This window comes from Lycium ferocissimum, chromosome 12 (genome assembly GCF_029784015.1).
Source record: "Lycium ferocissimum isolate CSIRO_LF1 chromosome 12, AGI_CSIRO_Lferr_CH_V1, whole genome shotgun sequence".
Classification (NCBI taxonomy): domain Eukaryota; kingdom Viridiplantae; phylum Streptophyta; class Magnoliopsida; order Solanales; family Solanaceae; genus Lycium; species Lycium ferocissimum.
In genome coordinates this window covers 29,810,923-29,828,759 of record NC_081353.1, presented here as the reverse complement: position 1 = coordinate 29,828,759, position 17,837 = coordinate 29,810,923, and the positions used below count along the sequence as shown (strand labels likewise).

Here is a 17,837-nt window from a genome sequence, read left to right as displayed (position 1 = left end):
TGTTTGTTTGCTATTATTTTGCGTTTGTGCTGTTATCTAACGGTAAGTGTTAGCGTCGTGCATATGACTTTAAATTCCTTTTTTATTGGTAGCTTTGGCGAGGATTTAGGCTGATCAACTAAAGTAATTAATTCTTAGTGGCTATATCAGCTAGAATGGAGGCTGCGATCTAGTTACTCTATATGTTTTGTATTTTGAGGATGTTTAACTAAGCTTATAAGCTGGTCAAATTGGCTTACAATATTTTTTTAATAATGTCTATGTATTTGATAAACAATAAAGTGCTTATAAGCTAAAATCAACCAAAAAATATAAGCTCGTTATTTCAAACTTATGATCACATTTCAGTTTATTGTTATAATTAACTTCAAGCGCGTTCACATATACGCTATATAAAATTTAGTTTGGCAAAAACTAATTCAGACAATTTAAAAAGCAGACAAAAATACTTTTTCATGCAGTTCAGTCATAATATACTTTAGGCGTTTTTGCACAAAATTCTGTCATTTCACGTTTCTCATATATCCTTCTTCATCTAGTATGAAATATCAACGATATTGGTAATATATGTCATACTGATTATGAATGTAAAGTTTTAGAAAGATAGTTTTGCCTTAATTTAGCGCTGCACAAATGGACTGTGTGCAATTTTTATTTTTATTTTTTTACTCTTCCGACTATTATGTCGAACTAAAAATGTCACCATTCTATATTTAAAAATAAATTAACTGAAAATTTATTTTTCCCTAATAATTTATAATTATACAAGTGTTTTAATGCTTGTTTTAGATCACAAATTTTAATATCTTTCTTTCTTTTTTAAACTTCTAACGACGTCACAAAATTGAAATGAATGAAACACTTATATTTTTTAAGAATGTAAACTTTATATTTAAGTGGGATAAGATGTTATTTAATCTAAAACGATAATATTTGGTTTTGACCTTTTTAACACTTAGACCTTATTAATGAGCCATTTATTGTTGAAATAAATTACAGCTCTTCCCTCTTGATAAAGCAAAAAAAAAAAAAAAAAAAAAAAAAAGACACCTTACTAAATAAAATAAAATAAAATAATGGAAGGCTTGGAAGCACATGAGATGACCTATGAAATTGTAAACAACAAAACCCAAAAATTTACTCCCTCAGTTTATTTTTACTTGTTCTGTATTGATTTTACGCACCCTTTAACGAATCACAAATAGAATGATAATTTTACTATATTACTCCTAATTATTACTGAATCAATCAAACATATTTTAAAAATTATGCAATTGCTAATAAATTTTTGAAGTTTCCAACGGGAATAATGAACAGTAAGGTAAAATATGTATAGAATTATAGATTATCTCTTAATTTTCAAATCGAATAAGTAAAACTGGACGGAGGGAGTAAAATAATGTAAGGCTTGTAACACATGAGATAACATATGAAATTGAAAAACAAATCCCAAAAATTTATTTTATATCGAAAAAAACGAAGAAAAAGTATTAAGAGGCTGTTTGGATAATTTTTAAAAAAATTTTTATAAGCTGAAATAGCTTATAAGCCAAAAAAAAAAAGTTGGTGTAGTCAACTTATTTTTTTAGCTTTATAACCGTTTTCAACTTATAACTCGCTTTAGATAAGTTAAGCTAAACAAAGCCAATTAATTTTTTATTTTTAAGACAAAATGGCTTTTAAGCTAAAAAACACTCAAAAAAGTTCGAAAAAAATGCTTTAAAAAAGTAACTTAAAAGCCCAATCCAAACAGGCTCTAAGTCATGAAACTTTTACAAGTGGACCGTTCATAAAGAAACGTGTCTCAACTAACTTTTAATTTCTAACTGCTACATCAGAATGACAATCTCGTAAATACTCTCCAAAAACAATGTCAAATACTTAACCAGAATCTGTGTCTGAAAATTGATCAGTATTAAGTGTGGCTCACCTTTCTTCAATATTTATAGAACTCACTCTTTCACTCACTTTGTATTCACCACTAAAACTCACAAAAAAATATCCACCATTTCTCTTCTTTTTTCTTTATGAAAATTAACTAGAAGAAAAAATTCAAAAAAAAAAAAAAAAAAGGTTGATTCATTGGTAAAAATGGCTGGAAATGGAGTATTTGCAGAGATAATTGATGGGGATGTGTTCAAATATTATTGTGAAGGAGAATGGAAGAAATCAACTTCTGGAAAATCTGTTGCTATTATCAATCCTACTACAAGAAAAACACAGTACAAGGTTCAAGGTATTTTTTTTTTTTTTATTAAAAAAAAATTGAAACTTTTTTTTTGTGTGTGTGTGTGGGGTGAAAATAACAAGATTGATGTTTGTTTGAGCTTCTTCTTTGATAAATTTTATGTCATATGTTTATGGGGTTCCTTGAATTTTGTGCAAAGTGTTGGAATTTGTGGTAATGTAGTTAGTGGAGGAGCCGGATTTTTATTAAGGGGTTAAAAAATATGAAGAGGTAAATACACGAATAAGCAACAGGTTCAACATCTATTATATATACATAAAAAATAATTTTAACCTTATATATATAGTGTAATTTTTTGCCGAAGGGACCTATGCAGGGGCGAAGCTACACTTCTGCTTACGTGTTCTGCAAAAGAAGTTTTGGCCTAAACTATGTAGTTATGTTTAAAAATCATAATTTATTAGAACCCACTCATAAACTCAAAATTCTAGTTTTGCTTTTGACTGCACTTAAAACTTTCAGACTTACTAAGTGTTCTGTTTTGTTGTGAATTTTATGATCATTGGTCACACAAACAGCCAAGAAATTCTAGTACTAGATTCTCTTTATATTTTGTCAACTTTACTACTCATCTATTGGATTTAAGTTATATACAGTGACATATAGTTTAACCTATTATAGTTTAATCAGGCAACCGGCCAACGTTTATCCTAAGTGACCCGACTGTATAAATTTTAGACTGTCAGTGCATAGAACGTAAACTCATTTATAATACATTGGTAAAAGAACTTATGCATGGACTATTTCTTGGTTTTTTACATCCAAGTGTTTCCATGTCCATGGCTTGAAAATTAAAGTGAAATTGTGGGATTTGATGGATCTTTTGAATTTTTTTTTCCTTTTATGAATTATGATGCAGCTTGTACACAAGAAGAGGTGAACAAAGTAATGGAAATAGCAAAAGCTGCACAAAAATCATGGGCTAAAACACCACTCTGGAAAAGAGCAGAGTTACTTCATAAGGCAGCTGCAATCTTGAAAGAACACAAAGCCCCTATTGCTGAATGCCTTGTAAAAGAAATTGCAAAACCAGCTAAAGATGCTGTCACTGAGGTACCTCATTATAAACTAAAAGAAGAATTTAAGTAATATATGCTGAGTCCTACCTTGAGAAAGGTAGGGGTAAGGTCTGCATACACCCGACTCTCCCAGACCCCGAGATCACACACTGGGTATGATGTTGTTGTTGTAAGTTGAGTCCTATGTTGCTTGGACTCTCCGAAAATGCCACCTGGTGCGTGTCCGATCTTTCAAAACTAGTGCCTTTTTTGGAAGATCCGACACAGGTGCGGCAACATTTTTTGAGAGTCCGAGCTACATAGAAGTTGATAGTGTTAAGATCTTATAACTATTACTGTTGTTTAACTCTTCGTTGTTCGGACTCTTCAGAAATGTTGACGGGCGCGTGGTAGATTCTCCAAAAATAGTGAATTTTTGGAGGATCAGACACAGGTGCTGCAATATTTTGGAGAATCCAAGCAACATAGGTTTACTTGTAATTAAGTCACCTGATTATGACATAGATTTACTTGTAATTACCTTATAAGTCACCTGATTGTGTGAATATCTTTTATACAATCAGTTTATAGAATTTAAAAATTGTAAAATATTCTTGAATTTTTCAGAAATTTTAATTACTTTATCGACTGATAATGATATGGATTTGATGAAGGTTGTGAGGTCTGGAGATTTAATTTCTTACACTGCTGAAGAAGGAGTTAGAATTCTTGGGGAGGGTAAGTTCTTGGTATCCGATAGTTTCCCTGGGAACGAAAGGACCAAATACTGTCTGACTTCTAAGGTACATTTCTTGACTAACTCATTTAATTATGCTTTATTATAATGCCATTTATTAGTATAAAGAATCATCAATTTGTATTGACCGTCAGATGATGAAGATATTTTCGTGACTTGTCTACCATTTTAGTATTTTCCTTTCGTTGTTTTCCGCAAAGCATGTTGGCTTTACACCTAATATAAATTGTTGGAACGATGAGCTTGTCTAACGGATACGATTTCGTGGCATCCATTGGAAATGTTGTTGCAGTGGTATTATATTGCCAGGACATGTGATTTCACTCAGGCGAATATAATAATTCCGGAAAACCAATTAGGTTCTTACAGAAACAAGAAAAGATCACCACGACAGGGATGGAAGTTTTCTTTTCTAATTATTGACTTAAAAAATGTTTGATCTGATTTTAAACAAAATATCAGGTATTTTAAGGGATTGACATATAGTACTGTGGGTATACCATTTGTGTGATCCACCTAAATGGACCTTATAGACTAGAAGAAGTCAAGAAAGAGTTAAAAATTGACATGATCTAAACATTGGCCTATAAAGAATATGCTTAGGGAATATTACTAATTTAAATGGAATTTCAGAAACATGATGAAGACAAGTTTGAACAAACCAAAAAGATATTCTCCCTTCCCTCCCAATTTAGGTGATGTACTTTGACTGAGCACGAAGAAAAGAAGAAAGACTTTTAAAACTTGTGGTCTAAAACAAACCATAAACATTTGTGTGGCTATAATTATCTCATAAGGGTAAAATAAAAAGCTTAACGTTAAATTGTTTTTAAATATATAAACGTACTCTCTCTGTACCAATTTATATGGCACACTTTCCTTTTTAGTCAGTCCCAAAAAGAATGACACATTTCCTTATTTGGTAACAATCTAACCTTAAACTTTGACCTTTTATGTTTAACGAGATGATCTATAACCACACAAATATCTTTGGCTCTTTTTAGGCCACAAGATTCAAAAGCCTTCCTTTATTTCTTGAACTGCGTGCCGAGTCAAACTACATATAAATTGGGACGGGAGGGAGTATCATTTTTTTGGGGAACTGACTAAAAAGGAAAGTGTTTATCACATAAATTAGGACAGGGAGTATTCAGCTTTCAGTTTTGTCTTTTCCCGAGTGAAGCCAAATGCTAATCATGCTTGTCTATTTCAAAGGAAGGCAACATAAACCGATTCCAAGTCAGGCGAGGTTATGAGAACATTTTTCAACCTGAATCTGAACTAGTCAGAAGATAAATCAGAAAAAATAGGAGAAAATGTAGAAACTCAAAACATTAGTCTATAACCACTCAATGTCCCATAATTTATGAACGAAAAGTAGCTATCTAATTAATCCGAACATGCAAAATTCCCTTTTTTATGCCAATTTGCAATAGCAAAACTTTTGTGACATCTTCTGTTGCTCTTTTTGCATTTTGTAACTGCATAAACGGGCGCATATTATCTGTAAATTTTCCTTTATCAGTAGAAAAGTATCATTTAAAACTCATAATTATGATTATGACCTTCACGTGTCCGGAGTACAGATCCCATTGGGTGTGATTCTAGCCATTCCTCCTTTCAACTATCCAGTCAATCTTGCTGTCTCCAAGATTGGCCCCGCACTGATTGCTGGAAACTCTTTAGTTCTCAAGCCTCCAACTCAGGTTACTTCACTAAACTTTAGTCCTAGATTAGCTTTATTATAATGCATTAAACTCTTTCTATATAGTTTCTCCGATTCATCAATTGTATTCTATACGATGACGCATCTCTTTCCGTTTATCATTCTCAGCTTTACTTTCCACTAAAGGAGCTCTATAAATGGACAATATTAGCATGATTTAACTTCGAGAAAAGAAGTGCCAACAGGGCTAAAGTTAGCGCCCATTTGGACAAACAAATCTTTTGCTTCTTTTCAACTTTCTTTCCAAAGAACTGTTTGGTTATACATTGTAGTCAATTTTTCACTCAAACTTGAAGTTGAAAAACTGGTTCTAACTACTTTTTCAAGTAAATTTGTTTCCCGCACAAAATTTCAGACATATTTTCAAGTGAAATGCTTTTCCAAACCCAACTTCAATTTTCAAATACTCTTTTTCAACTTAACTTCATGTCCAAATGTCTACTTACCTTTGAGCGATCATTTGTAACAGGGTGCTGTGGCTGCCCTGCATATGGTGCATTGCTTCCACTTAGCTGGATTTCCTAAAGGCCTTATCAGTTGTATCACAGGAAAAGGTTCTGAAATCGGTGATTTTCTCACTATGCATCCTGGAGTAAACTGTATAAGGTAACTGATGTTGTTCTTTACATTATTCGAATTTACACTTTTTCTTAGACTGCAAGTGAAACACTACCAGGTAAACGAGTTCCTTCATCCCATTCTATATATTTGTGTATCTACGAATAACGATGCACTTGTTTTCTTTTATCAGCTTCACCGGTGGAGACACCGGCGTTGCAATCTCAAAGAAAGCAGGAATGGTCCCTCTACAGATGGAGCTAGGAGGAAAGGATGCTTGTATTGTGCTCGAAGATGCTGATTTAGATTTGGCTGCCGGAAATATTGTGAAAGGAGGATTTTCTTACAGGTGTGTGAGGTTTATTTCATTATCAAAAGAAAACATGTTGGTTTTTCTTTAGTTAAGTGACTTATCATTGACTATTTGGAAATGCTTGTTAGTGTTGGTTTATTTATTTATTTATTTTTGGTTTCCCACCGATGTCCGGTACCCGCGTTGAGGCCCGGCTAAATCCGGATTCGCGCGGGGAAGTCCCACAATGAGGGTGAAGTGCTTCCTAGTAAATGTGACTCCATACCCAACACTCAAACCCGAAGCGATATTTAAGGATGAATAAGTACTCACCATAGCCCTTGTTGGTCAGTGTTAGTCTCACTGATACAGCTTTAACAACCAAGTTCTTACAACTTTATTGGCAGTAGGCGATTAAAAAGAACATCCCTTATAAACATTTATGGAATAACTTCATGTTTTTCCTGATTTATTATCGCTCATACTTGAGGCACATTTTTGTTCGTGCATTAATGAATACGATAGGTGATCACTTTTTGTTGTAGAGTTCATATTACATGTAATAACTAATAAGTGATGTTGTTATGAATTACTTAACCAATATGTAGATGCGACATGGATATGCTTAATTTACTCAAGTACCTGATTGTCTTAACAACACTTTATAATTAACGATTGATATCCATGTCTACCACAGTGGTCAAAGATGTACAGCCGTTAAGGTTGTGTTGGTGATGGAATCAGTGGCAGACACTCTTGTTGAGAAGGTAAATGCCAAAGTGGCAAAGCTAACAGTTGGGCCACCGGAAGATAATTGTGATATCACTCCAGTTGTCTCTGAGTCATCCGCAAACTTCATCGAGGGGTTGGTCATGGATGCAAAGCAGAAAGATGCAACATTTTGCCAGCCATACAAGAGAGAAGGCAACCTTATTTGGCCCCTGTTGTTAGACAATGTTAGGCCAGACATGAGAATCGCATGGGAAGAACCGTTCGGACCAGTTTTGCCCGTTATTCGCATTAACTCCGTCGAAGAAGGAATCCACCACTGCAATGCTAGCAATTTTGGTTTGCAGGTACCTTTTCTCTCCTCTATCATAACTTGGTGCATTACTTCTTCTGGTTGACCTCGGAAGAAGAAAAAAATAGTGCACTGTTTGGTTCGAGGAATTAGAAAAAGACATATCCAATGTTTGATTGGCCTTATTAAAAATAAAAAAAAATCCGGCATAACATTTGGTTGGCTGTATTATATAATACTCGCATTAAGTTATGCATAAACCTATGTATTAGTCAATGAAGAAGAATTAACGTAAATAGTTGTCCATCCAACTATTTAAACTAGAATAGTCGTTGGATAAAATATATGTATAATTCATGTATAATATGTGTATAACTGTGAATAATCTATGTATACTAGCTAGGAAAAGTAAATAGTGATCCAAGCGGCTATTTGCGTAAAGATCACTTTTCTAAATAAGAATTCATGTATTAGCAATTCGGAGATAAAAAGTATACGTTAAGGAAGGTAATCCCTACATAACATTCTCGTTCTGTTAGTCACCGCAAAACGATATCTGCATTATTATTCACCCTATTATATAATTCCTTCACATTATTATTCACGGCATAAAAGAGTTCCTACATTATAATCCCATCATAATTAGCATGTGAACCAAATGACTCCTTAATATACTCTGAGGTTGATAAATTCGACTCAACTACAGGGTTGTGTGTTCACCAAAGACATCAACAAAGCAATACTGATCAGTGATGCAATGGAGACGGGAACCGTTCAAATTAACTCAGCTCCGGCTCGTGGACCGGATCATTTCCCTTTCCAGGTAAACTCCATTTTCCATATTCTAAATTACTTAATTTTGAATATCTTCGCGATAATTTCATAGTAATCAAGGTTAATTAATTTGTTTTAACAGGGTATAAAGGACAGTGGAATTGGATCACAAGGGATTACTAACAGCATTAACATGATGACTAAAGTGAAGACCACTGTGATCAACTTGCCAACTCCCACTTATACTATGGGGTAAATAAACCACTGTTTCTTTAGAAATAAGACAGTAATAAGTAGTACTTAAATTCAAGAAGCTATGTTGTAGATGGTAGTGAACTTGAATATTGTCTATTTTCTCCTTTTTGAGCTTATCAAGATTTATATTGGTGAACAAGAGGCATGATAAAGAGATATCAAGTTAAATATTTGTGTTTGGATTTATGTCACCTTTCTATATTTAGTACATTTTTTATTCCAACATTTTCGTTTTCACATTAATGACTATCTTTAAAGGAATGACATGATATGTTTAACACTATAAATTCAAAAGTCTTTTTATTTTACATTTTTAAACTTTGTGCCCGATCAAAAAATAGGTGGAGAAATATTTTGAAAAGGCCCCAACTTCCACCATTCAATATCTTTTGCGGCTTATTTTAAATTTCCTTTTTCTTTTTTCCTCCAAGAACAACTTCTTCATGTTTCTTGACTTCATTTTACTGTTTAATTTTCACAGAAAACTATGAGAATAAAGCTTCTTAGTTGGGAAGATTTTTTCCAGCTGTAATTCCAAATGAAGCTATGGAAATAAAAGCAAATAAAGCTTTCTTTGCGGTACTCTTCTACTTGGGCTTCTTAGTTGGGCCTGTGTTTGGGCTGGTTTTGTGCATTCAAAGCAAATAAAAACTTCTTTTCGTATCCGGCATTTAACGTTTGATCATACTTTACTCAAACGGGTTATCATATCATATCATATCAAATCAAACAATTTAACGGTAATAGTCAAAATTAAAATGAGAATGGGTGAAAATAATTTTCACCTCCCAACTTTATTTTAAAAATCAAACTCTCGACTCAATTTTAAACAATAATCATTCTCCCCCCTTTGTATCTTCTTAATCTATGTAACAAATTTCCTATAAGAAAATAAATATTATTTTCAAGAAGGAAAAAGAAAAATAAGAAATTCTAATTGAGTATATAACCTAATACGTTCTAGAATGAAATAAATGAGAACAATAAGAATTATTATTATTAATAATAATCAAAACTTTAATACCTGTATTTATACAAGTAAAAATAACAGGTAATAATATATTTCAATGTAGGTAATACAAATTAACTAATAAAAACAGAGGTATATTCTATAACAAATTCCTAAAAGATTATCTATTTATAATTTAACGAATTTAAAATTATTATTTAAAAATTCTTCCATTAATGACAATCAAAACTCATTTATATATTGACAATAAAGAATACGATATCAGTGAAACTTACGTATATGTGAGTGTGTGTACAAACACACACTTTATGGATTTAATTCCTTTTACTATAGAACAATATTAAGTTATATACTCAATCATAAATGTATTAAATATCAATCATAAATAAAGTTTTACGTAAGTTCATATTATAAGTAGAATAATCCTTTTAGAATTTACAACAAAATCTAATGTTATTTTTTATGATTGATATTTAGGTTAAAAAATATATATATTATATTATATAAAAGGTATTACCTAGATGAGGGATTAAAAAAGTCAAGGATAAAATAGATAATGCATAGAATAAAAGGGAGAGAATGACTATTGTTATACATATCCCTTGCTTTCTTTGATTTGATATGGGCATTTGATGAAGGTAAATTTTACCTTGGCCATTAAACCTCCGTATCTTTCACCTAATTAAGGAATTAATAAAGAGTGATCAACTACTTTTAAAAAAATATACAGAGGGACTAACTGAGTTGCAATGGCTAAAAGACCGATAGGATTCAGATACAAAAGAAGTAATTGCACGGTTTTCCCTTCAAATGGACTCATCTTTAAGCCCTTCAAATGGGCTGATCTTTTAACTTTTGTCCTTCAAATCAAACTTAAGCCTAGCAGGACATAAGTTTTATTATCATTCAAGATTTTCTTTGGATCTTGTTGTGATACGTAATTTATGCCCCTCACAAGTTCGATTTTAAAGGGCAAACCTTAAATACCAGCCCGAAGGACAAAAATTAAGACCAGCATAAAATAGGAACAAAAGTGCAAATTACCCCGACCCTGCATTTAGATCTTTTTTTTTTCGAGGATTTCCCTTCAGAGGCACTGGTCTTTAATTTTTTTGCCTCTCAAATTGTTGGTCTCTAATTTTTGTGCTTTACCTAAAAATTCAGGAGTTCTTGGTTCGAACCTTCACTCAGTGAAATTTTTTTTAAAAAATCGCAACTCGGAGTTTTGGATTCAAGTTTTGCCTTATGCCTGAAGGCAAACTCTGCCTTTGCTACCTTAAAGCAAACTCTGCATTGTAAGGTAGCAAATTCTGCCTTAAGGGAGAGCTTTGCAGGCAATTCTTTTTAAATTTTTGATTGAGCGGGAGTTCGAATCCGGAACCCATAGATTTTAGACGAAGGCCAAAAATTAAAGACCAACAATTTGAGGACCAAAATTAAATACCACCCCCAAATAAGGACAATCGTGCAAATTGTCCCATTCAGATTGTGTTCACCTGGTTATTGGGCCATCCTTTAAACGCATTTTACTAGGCTGTTGACAAATGAGAATGTGGAATTTGCACGATTGTCCTTATTTTTATCCCTCAAATTGGTGGCCTTTAATTTTCGTCCCTCAAATTGTTGGTCTTTAATTTTCGTCCTTCGCTAAAAACCCTTTGGTTCCGAGTCTGAATACCTGCTCAGCCAAAAATTAAAATAAATTTGCAAGATAGAGTTTCGTACTAAAGTTAGGCCTTTAAGCAGAGTTTGAAACTCTACCTTAAGTTAGAGTTTGATTGCAAACTCTAGCTTAAGGTAGAGGTTTGCATTAAGGCTTTTTTTTTTAAAAAAAAAATTCGGTTGGAACAAAAACTCTGTTAAGGCTCAAACTTTAGCCGAATATGCCTATCTTTGCTATGAAAGTTTGCCTTGCAATTTTTTTTTTTTTTTTAACTGAGACGGGTTTCAAACTCCAAACCTCATGATATTAGGCGAAGGACAATGATTAAAGACCATCAATTTGAGGGGCAAAAATTAAAGACCAGTGCATTTGAAGGACAATCTGCACAAAAAAAAAAAAAAAAATGAGAATGGGCAAGTGCACAGACAGCCAAATTTGGCCTCCATTTAAATCATAGCTGAAGTTTATAAATCAGTACAAAAATTTAATAAAGTACAAAAATAAAAGACCAGTACATTTGAAGGAAAATCCGCACAAAAATTACAATAAAGCTGCTTTTTTTCTTTTTCTTTTTCATATCAATGCATTTAATGTTTGATTATAACTACTCGCACAGTTGTTCATATCAAATCAAACAATTTAATCATAATAGTTAAAATAAAATGAAAATATATAGGTCTTGCTTTAATTGATTCGATATAGACACTCGATGCGGATACTTTACCTTGGCCGCTAAACCTCCATCCTTTTTCACATAATTAAAGAGATTAATAGAGAGGGATCAACTATCTTAAAAAATAAAAATAAAGAGAAACTAAGAGCCCGTTTGGATTGGCTTATAAGTTGGCTTATAAGCTGTTTTTAGCTTTTTTGAGTGTTTGGTTGGTCAGCTTAAAGTCATTTTGTGCTTAAAATAAGCTCAAAAAAATAATTGGACCCATTTAACTTAGTTTATCTAAAGCGACTTATAAACCGAAAACGAGCTTATAAGCCAAAAAAAATAAGTTGGACTACCCCAACTTATTTTTTCCAGCTTATAAGCTGCAAACAGCTTTAAGCTATAAGCCAATCCAAACGGGCTCTAAGTGAGTTGCAATGGGTAAAAGGCCTATAGAATTTGGATAGGGAAAGTTACATAAATACAAGTAATAAGTAAAATATTTCGTAATCTACAACTATTAACGAAATTACATAAATACAATATATATTCTATATTTAGAGTATATGTATAATTTTATACCATAAATAATAAAATGTTGCTATGAATAAAAGGCTAATAATAAGGAGTTTCCCATATTAGTGATAACTACATTAAATACATATGAAAACACGTTAATTACTTTTCTAAACATCCCAAATACTCAGCTAGCATTTTGATCCATGAAATAGTATTAATGTTTATATGATATATATTATATAATTCCTTGAACAAGTATATATATTCTTGTACTTATATATTATGTATATTTCACTATTATATACTATATATAATATTATTTTTTATGTACATTAACTCTTATATACTATATATATAAAATAATTTCTTATGTATAGTAAACAAAAAGTATTTTTTATATATATATTTCACTATTATATACTATATGAAATATTATTTTTTATGTATATTAACTCTTATATACTATATATATAAAATAATTTCTTATGTATAGTATATTAACTCTTATATACTATATATATAAAATAATTTCTTATGTATAGTAAATAAAAAGTATTTTATATATATATATTTCACTATTATATACTATATATAATATTATTTTTTATGTATATTAACTCTTATATACTATATATATAAAATAATTTCTTATGTATAGTAAACAAAAAGTATTATATATATATATATATATATATATATATATATATATATTTCACTATTATATACTATATAAAATATTATTTTTTATGTATATTAACTCTTATATACTATATATATAAAATAATTTCTTATGTACGGTAAACAAAAAGTGTATATATATATATATATATATATATATATATATATATATATATATATACATGACCACATGCATTATTGTATATATTAGGCATATATTTTTTATTATATTAACTATATACAAATATAAAATGGAGTTAATTTTCCTATTTGATGGAAGAGAGAGAAAAAAATCGAATAATTAATATGTGATGGCATAAAGGAATCCAAGTTTTATGGGAGGTGGTGTGAATTATTAATTAAGATCCTAGTTTAGTGGTAATTCATACGTAATTATATTATTCTTTCTATATATTGTATATTGAATATTTTATATGTTATTGTAGAGTACAATTGGTTGGCATATAGAGTAATATATTCATATATTAGGTATATCGTAATATTATATATTATATACACAAATAATATTATTATATTATATACTTTGTATATTAATTATAACTTAAATATACTAATTTCTACTATTATATTCACAAATATTTTGTTATCATCTTTTCAGTTAAATATACCAATTTGAATATACCATATACTTTTTAAGGTATATTTTCATGTACATTTCTCATACCATATTTCCATATACCATATCTTTTCATGTACTTTTCTTAATATTAATATATTCAAATAATTTCTTTTAGTCATACAAAAATAATTGAATCATCATCAAGTGAAATAAAAAAAAAAGAATAAAAAGGAGGAAACGAAAGAAAAAAAAAAGTCTTTTTTAAAGCGGTAGATGGAAATGTGGGATTTGAAGTAATTTTGTTATGTTTATTTAAAAAATTACATTCTAGTGATTTTGAAAAAAAGAGAAAGTAAAAAGTGGATATGTATTAATAGTAGTAACTCCTAAAATTATGTATTATTAATATTTTAGGAATGTAAAAAGTTGTATTTTTGTAATTAAGAAGTTAAAATTTTGAATAAGTTGTATTTATGTAATTTTTTGAAAGTAATTGTAATCTTTCTAATTACCATTTAAAAAAGTTCTACTCGTGTGACTTTCCCATTTGGATACAAAACACTATTCAAATTGTGACCACTTGGTTATCGGGTTATCCCTTAAATACATTTTATTGGGTCATTGATGGATGAGAATGAGGAAGTGCACAAATAAGCGATTTTGGACTCCATTTAAATCATAGCCGAAGTTTATAAACAGTAAGTTCAATCATCTTAGAATCAATTTTTGTAAGTGAGCGAAATTGCAAAAATTCACATCCAAGTTACAAACTTTTGCTTGAAGTTTGACTGATATATTGCTTGTGCAAGCAAAACTTTAGACATATTTCAATTAAAATTTCGATTTTAAGGTTTTAGGTTCACATCTGATAAGAGTGTTTGATAAATTTATTTTTCGTAGAAATCCGATAATTTTAATAATTTTCATGAATTACAATTTTTGATATTAAAATTATATATTTAATTCCACAAAAAACCTATTATGTTGAACTTAGGTTGAATTATGACTTTGGAATGTGATGAATCTATTAACGAGTCTTAACTTTGTTTTCTTGTTTCATAACTCTAATTCCCTGAATCATACTTTGGTTATTATTGTTAAGTTTTTCATTGAAAGAGTGCCAATTGACTTGCCTTAGATGAAAATGGCTCTGCCATCGAGTGGAATAATTAAAATATCACAACTTTAACTAAGAATGAAGTCCGTTTTGATAATGAGCAAATGAGAAAATTATACTTGTGAGCTTAATATCTACTATGCAAAAAATAAAATAATCAAGTTTAATAGATTTCAGTTACCAAATGATTAAAGCCAAAAAAGAACCTAAATATAGTCATTCGACCTTTATATCACAAAAACAAAAGGAAGGTGCTTTGTTTAAGACGTTTCTTAAACACATGCACATCTCCAATTTCGTGTTGATTGACATTTGTATTACATGCATGCTTAAATGACTTTCTGTTAAATTGGTCAAATCATGTTTTTCAGCCTCGGAAACTTGCATTTAATGTGAACACACACTCTGATTTTTAGGTGAATGTTGTTCGAGTGATAAATCAATCTTGAGCCCAGATTTGAACTATATGCACCCAATGATTTTACAGCGAAAGGTGTTCAAATGATAGATCACCCTTGATCCTAGTAGTGGTAGTTGAGCTATATACATCTTATGATTTTCCGGCTAAAAATGTTCAACTGATCAATCACTTTTGTATCTATGTCATCCCGCCACTACTTCTAGAGTGACAAGCTAACAATGAAATCAAAGAGAGGGTGAGTAGGTGGGGGTGATTAACTTACCTAAATTGAAGAAAAGAAAGAAGGTAGGTGAAGAAATATGGTGCATTGAAAAAGGAAGAAAGGGAATTAAATAGTTGAAGTGAACTGATTGTTGTTAGAGAGGATAGTTAAGAGGCTATAATCCACATCGGTGTTAAATCGGTGTGAATTATAACCGCTTAACTATCCTATCCAACAACAATCACTTCACTTCAATTCAACTATTTAATTCCCTTTCTTCTCTTAACACCGCAACACAGTTCTTCACCTACCTTCCTTCTTTTCTTCAATTTAGGTAAGTTAATCACCCCCACCTCCTCACTCTCTTTTTGATTTCATTGTTAGCTTGTCACAGTGGCGGGATGACACAGATACAAGAGTGATTGATCAGTTGAACATTTTTTGTTGGAAAATCAAAAGATGTATATAGCTCAACTACCACTACTAGGATCAAGGGTGATCTACCATTTTGATGATAGGCTAGAATCATGGATGTTTCACAACTTTATTGACTACATTTTAATATGTGTTTGAGCTATAATGTAGTATTTTATACTTATTATGTGTGTTTTCTTGTGTAGGACTTGTTCCTGAATAAACAAGCATTTTTGGAGCCTAAATAGAGGATTTTAGGACTTTGAAGGAGTTGAAGCCCAACAAATAAATCGGGAAGAGATGGGGGTTCGCGAACCGGTTATGCATGCTGAAAAGTGAAGAAAATGGACAAAAATAAGGCTGCAAAATATTTGGCCTACTGTCGAGCAAGCTACGAGGCGGACCGCGGGGTGATAGGCCAATTTCAGCCTATTTTTTAGTTTGTGATTTTTAAGGGACTTTTGACCTGGGACCATTGGAGGAGCGTAGAAGAGGATTTGACGGCCGAATTCATTACTTTCCATCACGATTTGATTCAATACGGAAGTTTGGATCAATCGTCGGTTATGATGTTTTCTAGTTCTATTTCTTCTATGTTCTTTTATTCTATTATGGAGTAGTTTCTTATAGGGTTTTGACAGACATGATGTATTGATTGACGTTTTTAGATTCGACTCTCGTTTTATTACTTGAATTCGTTAACGGGATTTTGAATTGAATTGCAGGTTATCTACTATTTTATTTAATCGAAAGAGGAATAGTTTGGTGAATATCTTTGCATTATTTTGTTTGGTTTTAGTTGGTGATTCTTCTAAGTAATCGAAAGAGCTTCTTGAATTATTGGCTGAACTACGAGAGAAAAATATTCGAGAGACAATTTCCTTAAGACTAAACCCTTAATATATTCTTTCATATGTTCACAGGCTTTTCATCAGTCTTGAACTCAGGGATATTAGTTTCATTTGATTATTGAGATATTTTTGGATGCTTTAATTGTAAGAAAAAATGTTTAATGAATTTCTTAATATAAATCTAATTTAGCTCATGATTGAATGATTTTATTAAGTAATCAGAAGAGATTCTTGAATAATTTATCTTGGGTTATAAGCTGACGATATTCGTGAGAGGTCGTCTGAAGATCTATTCGTATCCATAATTTTTTAACATTCTCAAGGCTTGCATTAGTTTAATTTATGAAGTCTGTAAAATAATCAGAACATATTTATTAGATTCTAGAGTAAACTAATTACTTATTGAATTCGAGAAACTCAATAATATTTAGAGGTGATAAAACGAATCGAAGCTAACTGCTAAATCTTGCATATGTCTTGTCTACTGTCCTTACTTCTCATATTAATAGTAACATTTGCTTTCGTTGTCAATTGTCTTTAATTACATTGTAGTCGATAATCGTGGTTTATAACCACAACAAACTCAAGTTTTTATTTCATGAATAATACCAAGTGAGGTTCCGCTTGAGTAATTATTTGTATCAATCCCTGTGAAGACGATCTGAACTAACTATCTTTGACTGGAGAAACGCTTAATTTATACTGTGTTTTGCACTCGTCACATTTGAACACCTTTCGCCGTAAAATCATTGGGTGCATATAGTTCAAATCTAGGCTCAAGAGTGATTTATCAGTTGAACAACCCTCACCTATAGATCATTTTTTGTGTGTGCATGTCAAATATTGTAACTGGGCTCTAGAATGATCGATCATTTGGACAATCTTCTCCTCAATGATAGGGTTTATATAGTTCAAATACTAGCACTGAGCTTTAGAGTTATTGATCAATTGAACACCCTTTGTCGGAAAATCATAGCGTGTATACTACTTCCACTATGTTCCTGTATGTGAGCGCGCGCGCATACACACACATATCTAATTACTAATATTGCAAAAATAAAATTTATTTTAAATGTATAATCTCAAATATGTAATCGGTTCACGGCAACAACCTAAAAGTTGAACTTATCAATGT

The 17,837-nt window shown here is 31.2% G+C and overlaps 1 protein-coding gene across 3 annotated transcripts in view; it reads left to right on the top strand.

Annotated features, from left to right (window-relative positions):
* The first annotated feature begins 1,967 nt into the window (after window positions 1-1,967).
* LOC132041164 (NADP-dependent glyceraldehyde-3-phosphate dehydrogenase) overlaps window positions 1,968-17,837 on the top strand; it is a 36,672-nt gene continuing 20,802 nt past the window's right edge. The window contains exons 1-10 of one of the 3 annotated variants that reach the window (XM_059431986.1): window positions 1,970-2,236; window positions 3,108-3,301; window positions 3,921-4,049; window positions 5,590-5,709; window positions 6,199-6,335; window positions 6,481-6,636; window positions 7,277-7,655; window positions 8,307-8,423; window positions 8,517-8,626; window positions 9,111-9,299. In XM_059431986.1, the coding sequence (XP_059287969.1) occupies window positions 2,092-2,236; window positions 3,108-3,301; window positions 3,921-4,049; window positions 5,590-5,709; window positions 6,199-6,335; window positions 6,481-6,636; window positions 7,277-7,655; window positions 8,307-8,423; window positions 8,517-8,626; window positions 9,111-9,120 (1,497 nt within the window). In that variant the 5' untranslated portion in view covers window positions 1,970-2,091 and the 3' untranslated portion in view covers window positions 9,121-9,299. Of the gene's footprint in view, window positions 2,237-3,107; window positions 3,302-3,920; window positions 4,050-5,589; window positions 5,710-6,198; window positions 6,336-6,480; window positions 6,637-7,276; window positions 7,656-8,306; window positions 8,424-8,516; window positions 8,627-9,110; window positions 9,300-17,837 lie in introns of those variants that run through there. The other 2 variants (XM_059431985.1, XM_059431984.1) reach the window with 2 other exon arrangements.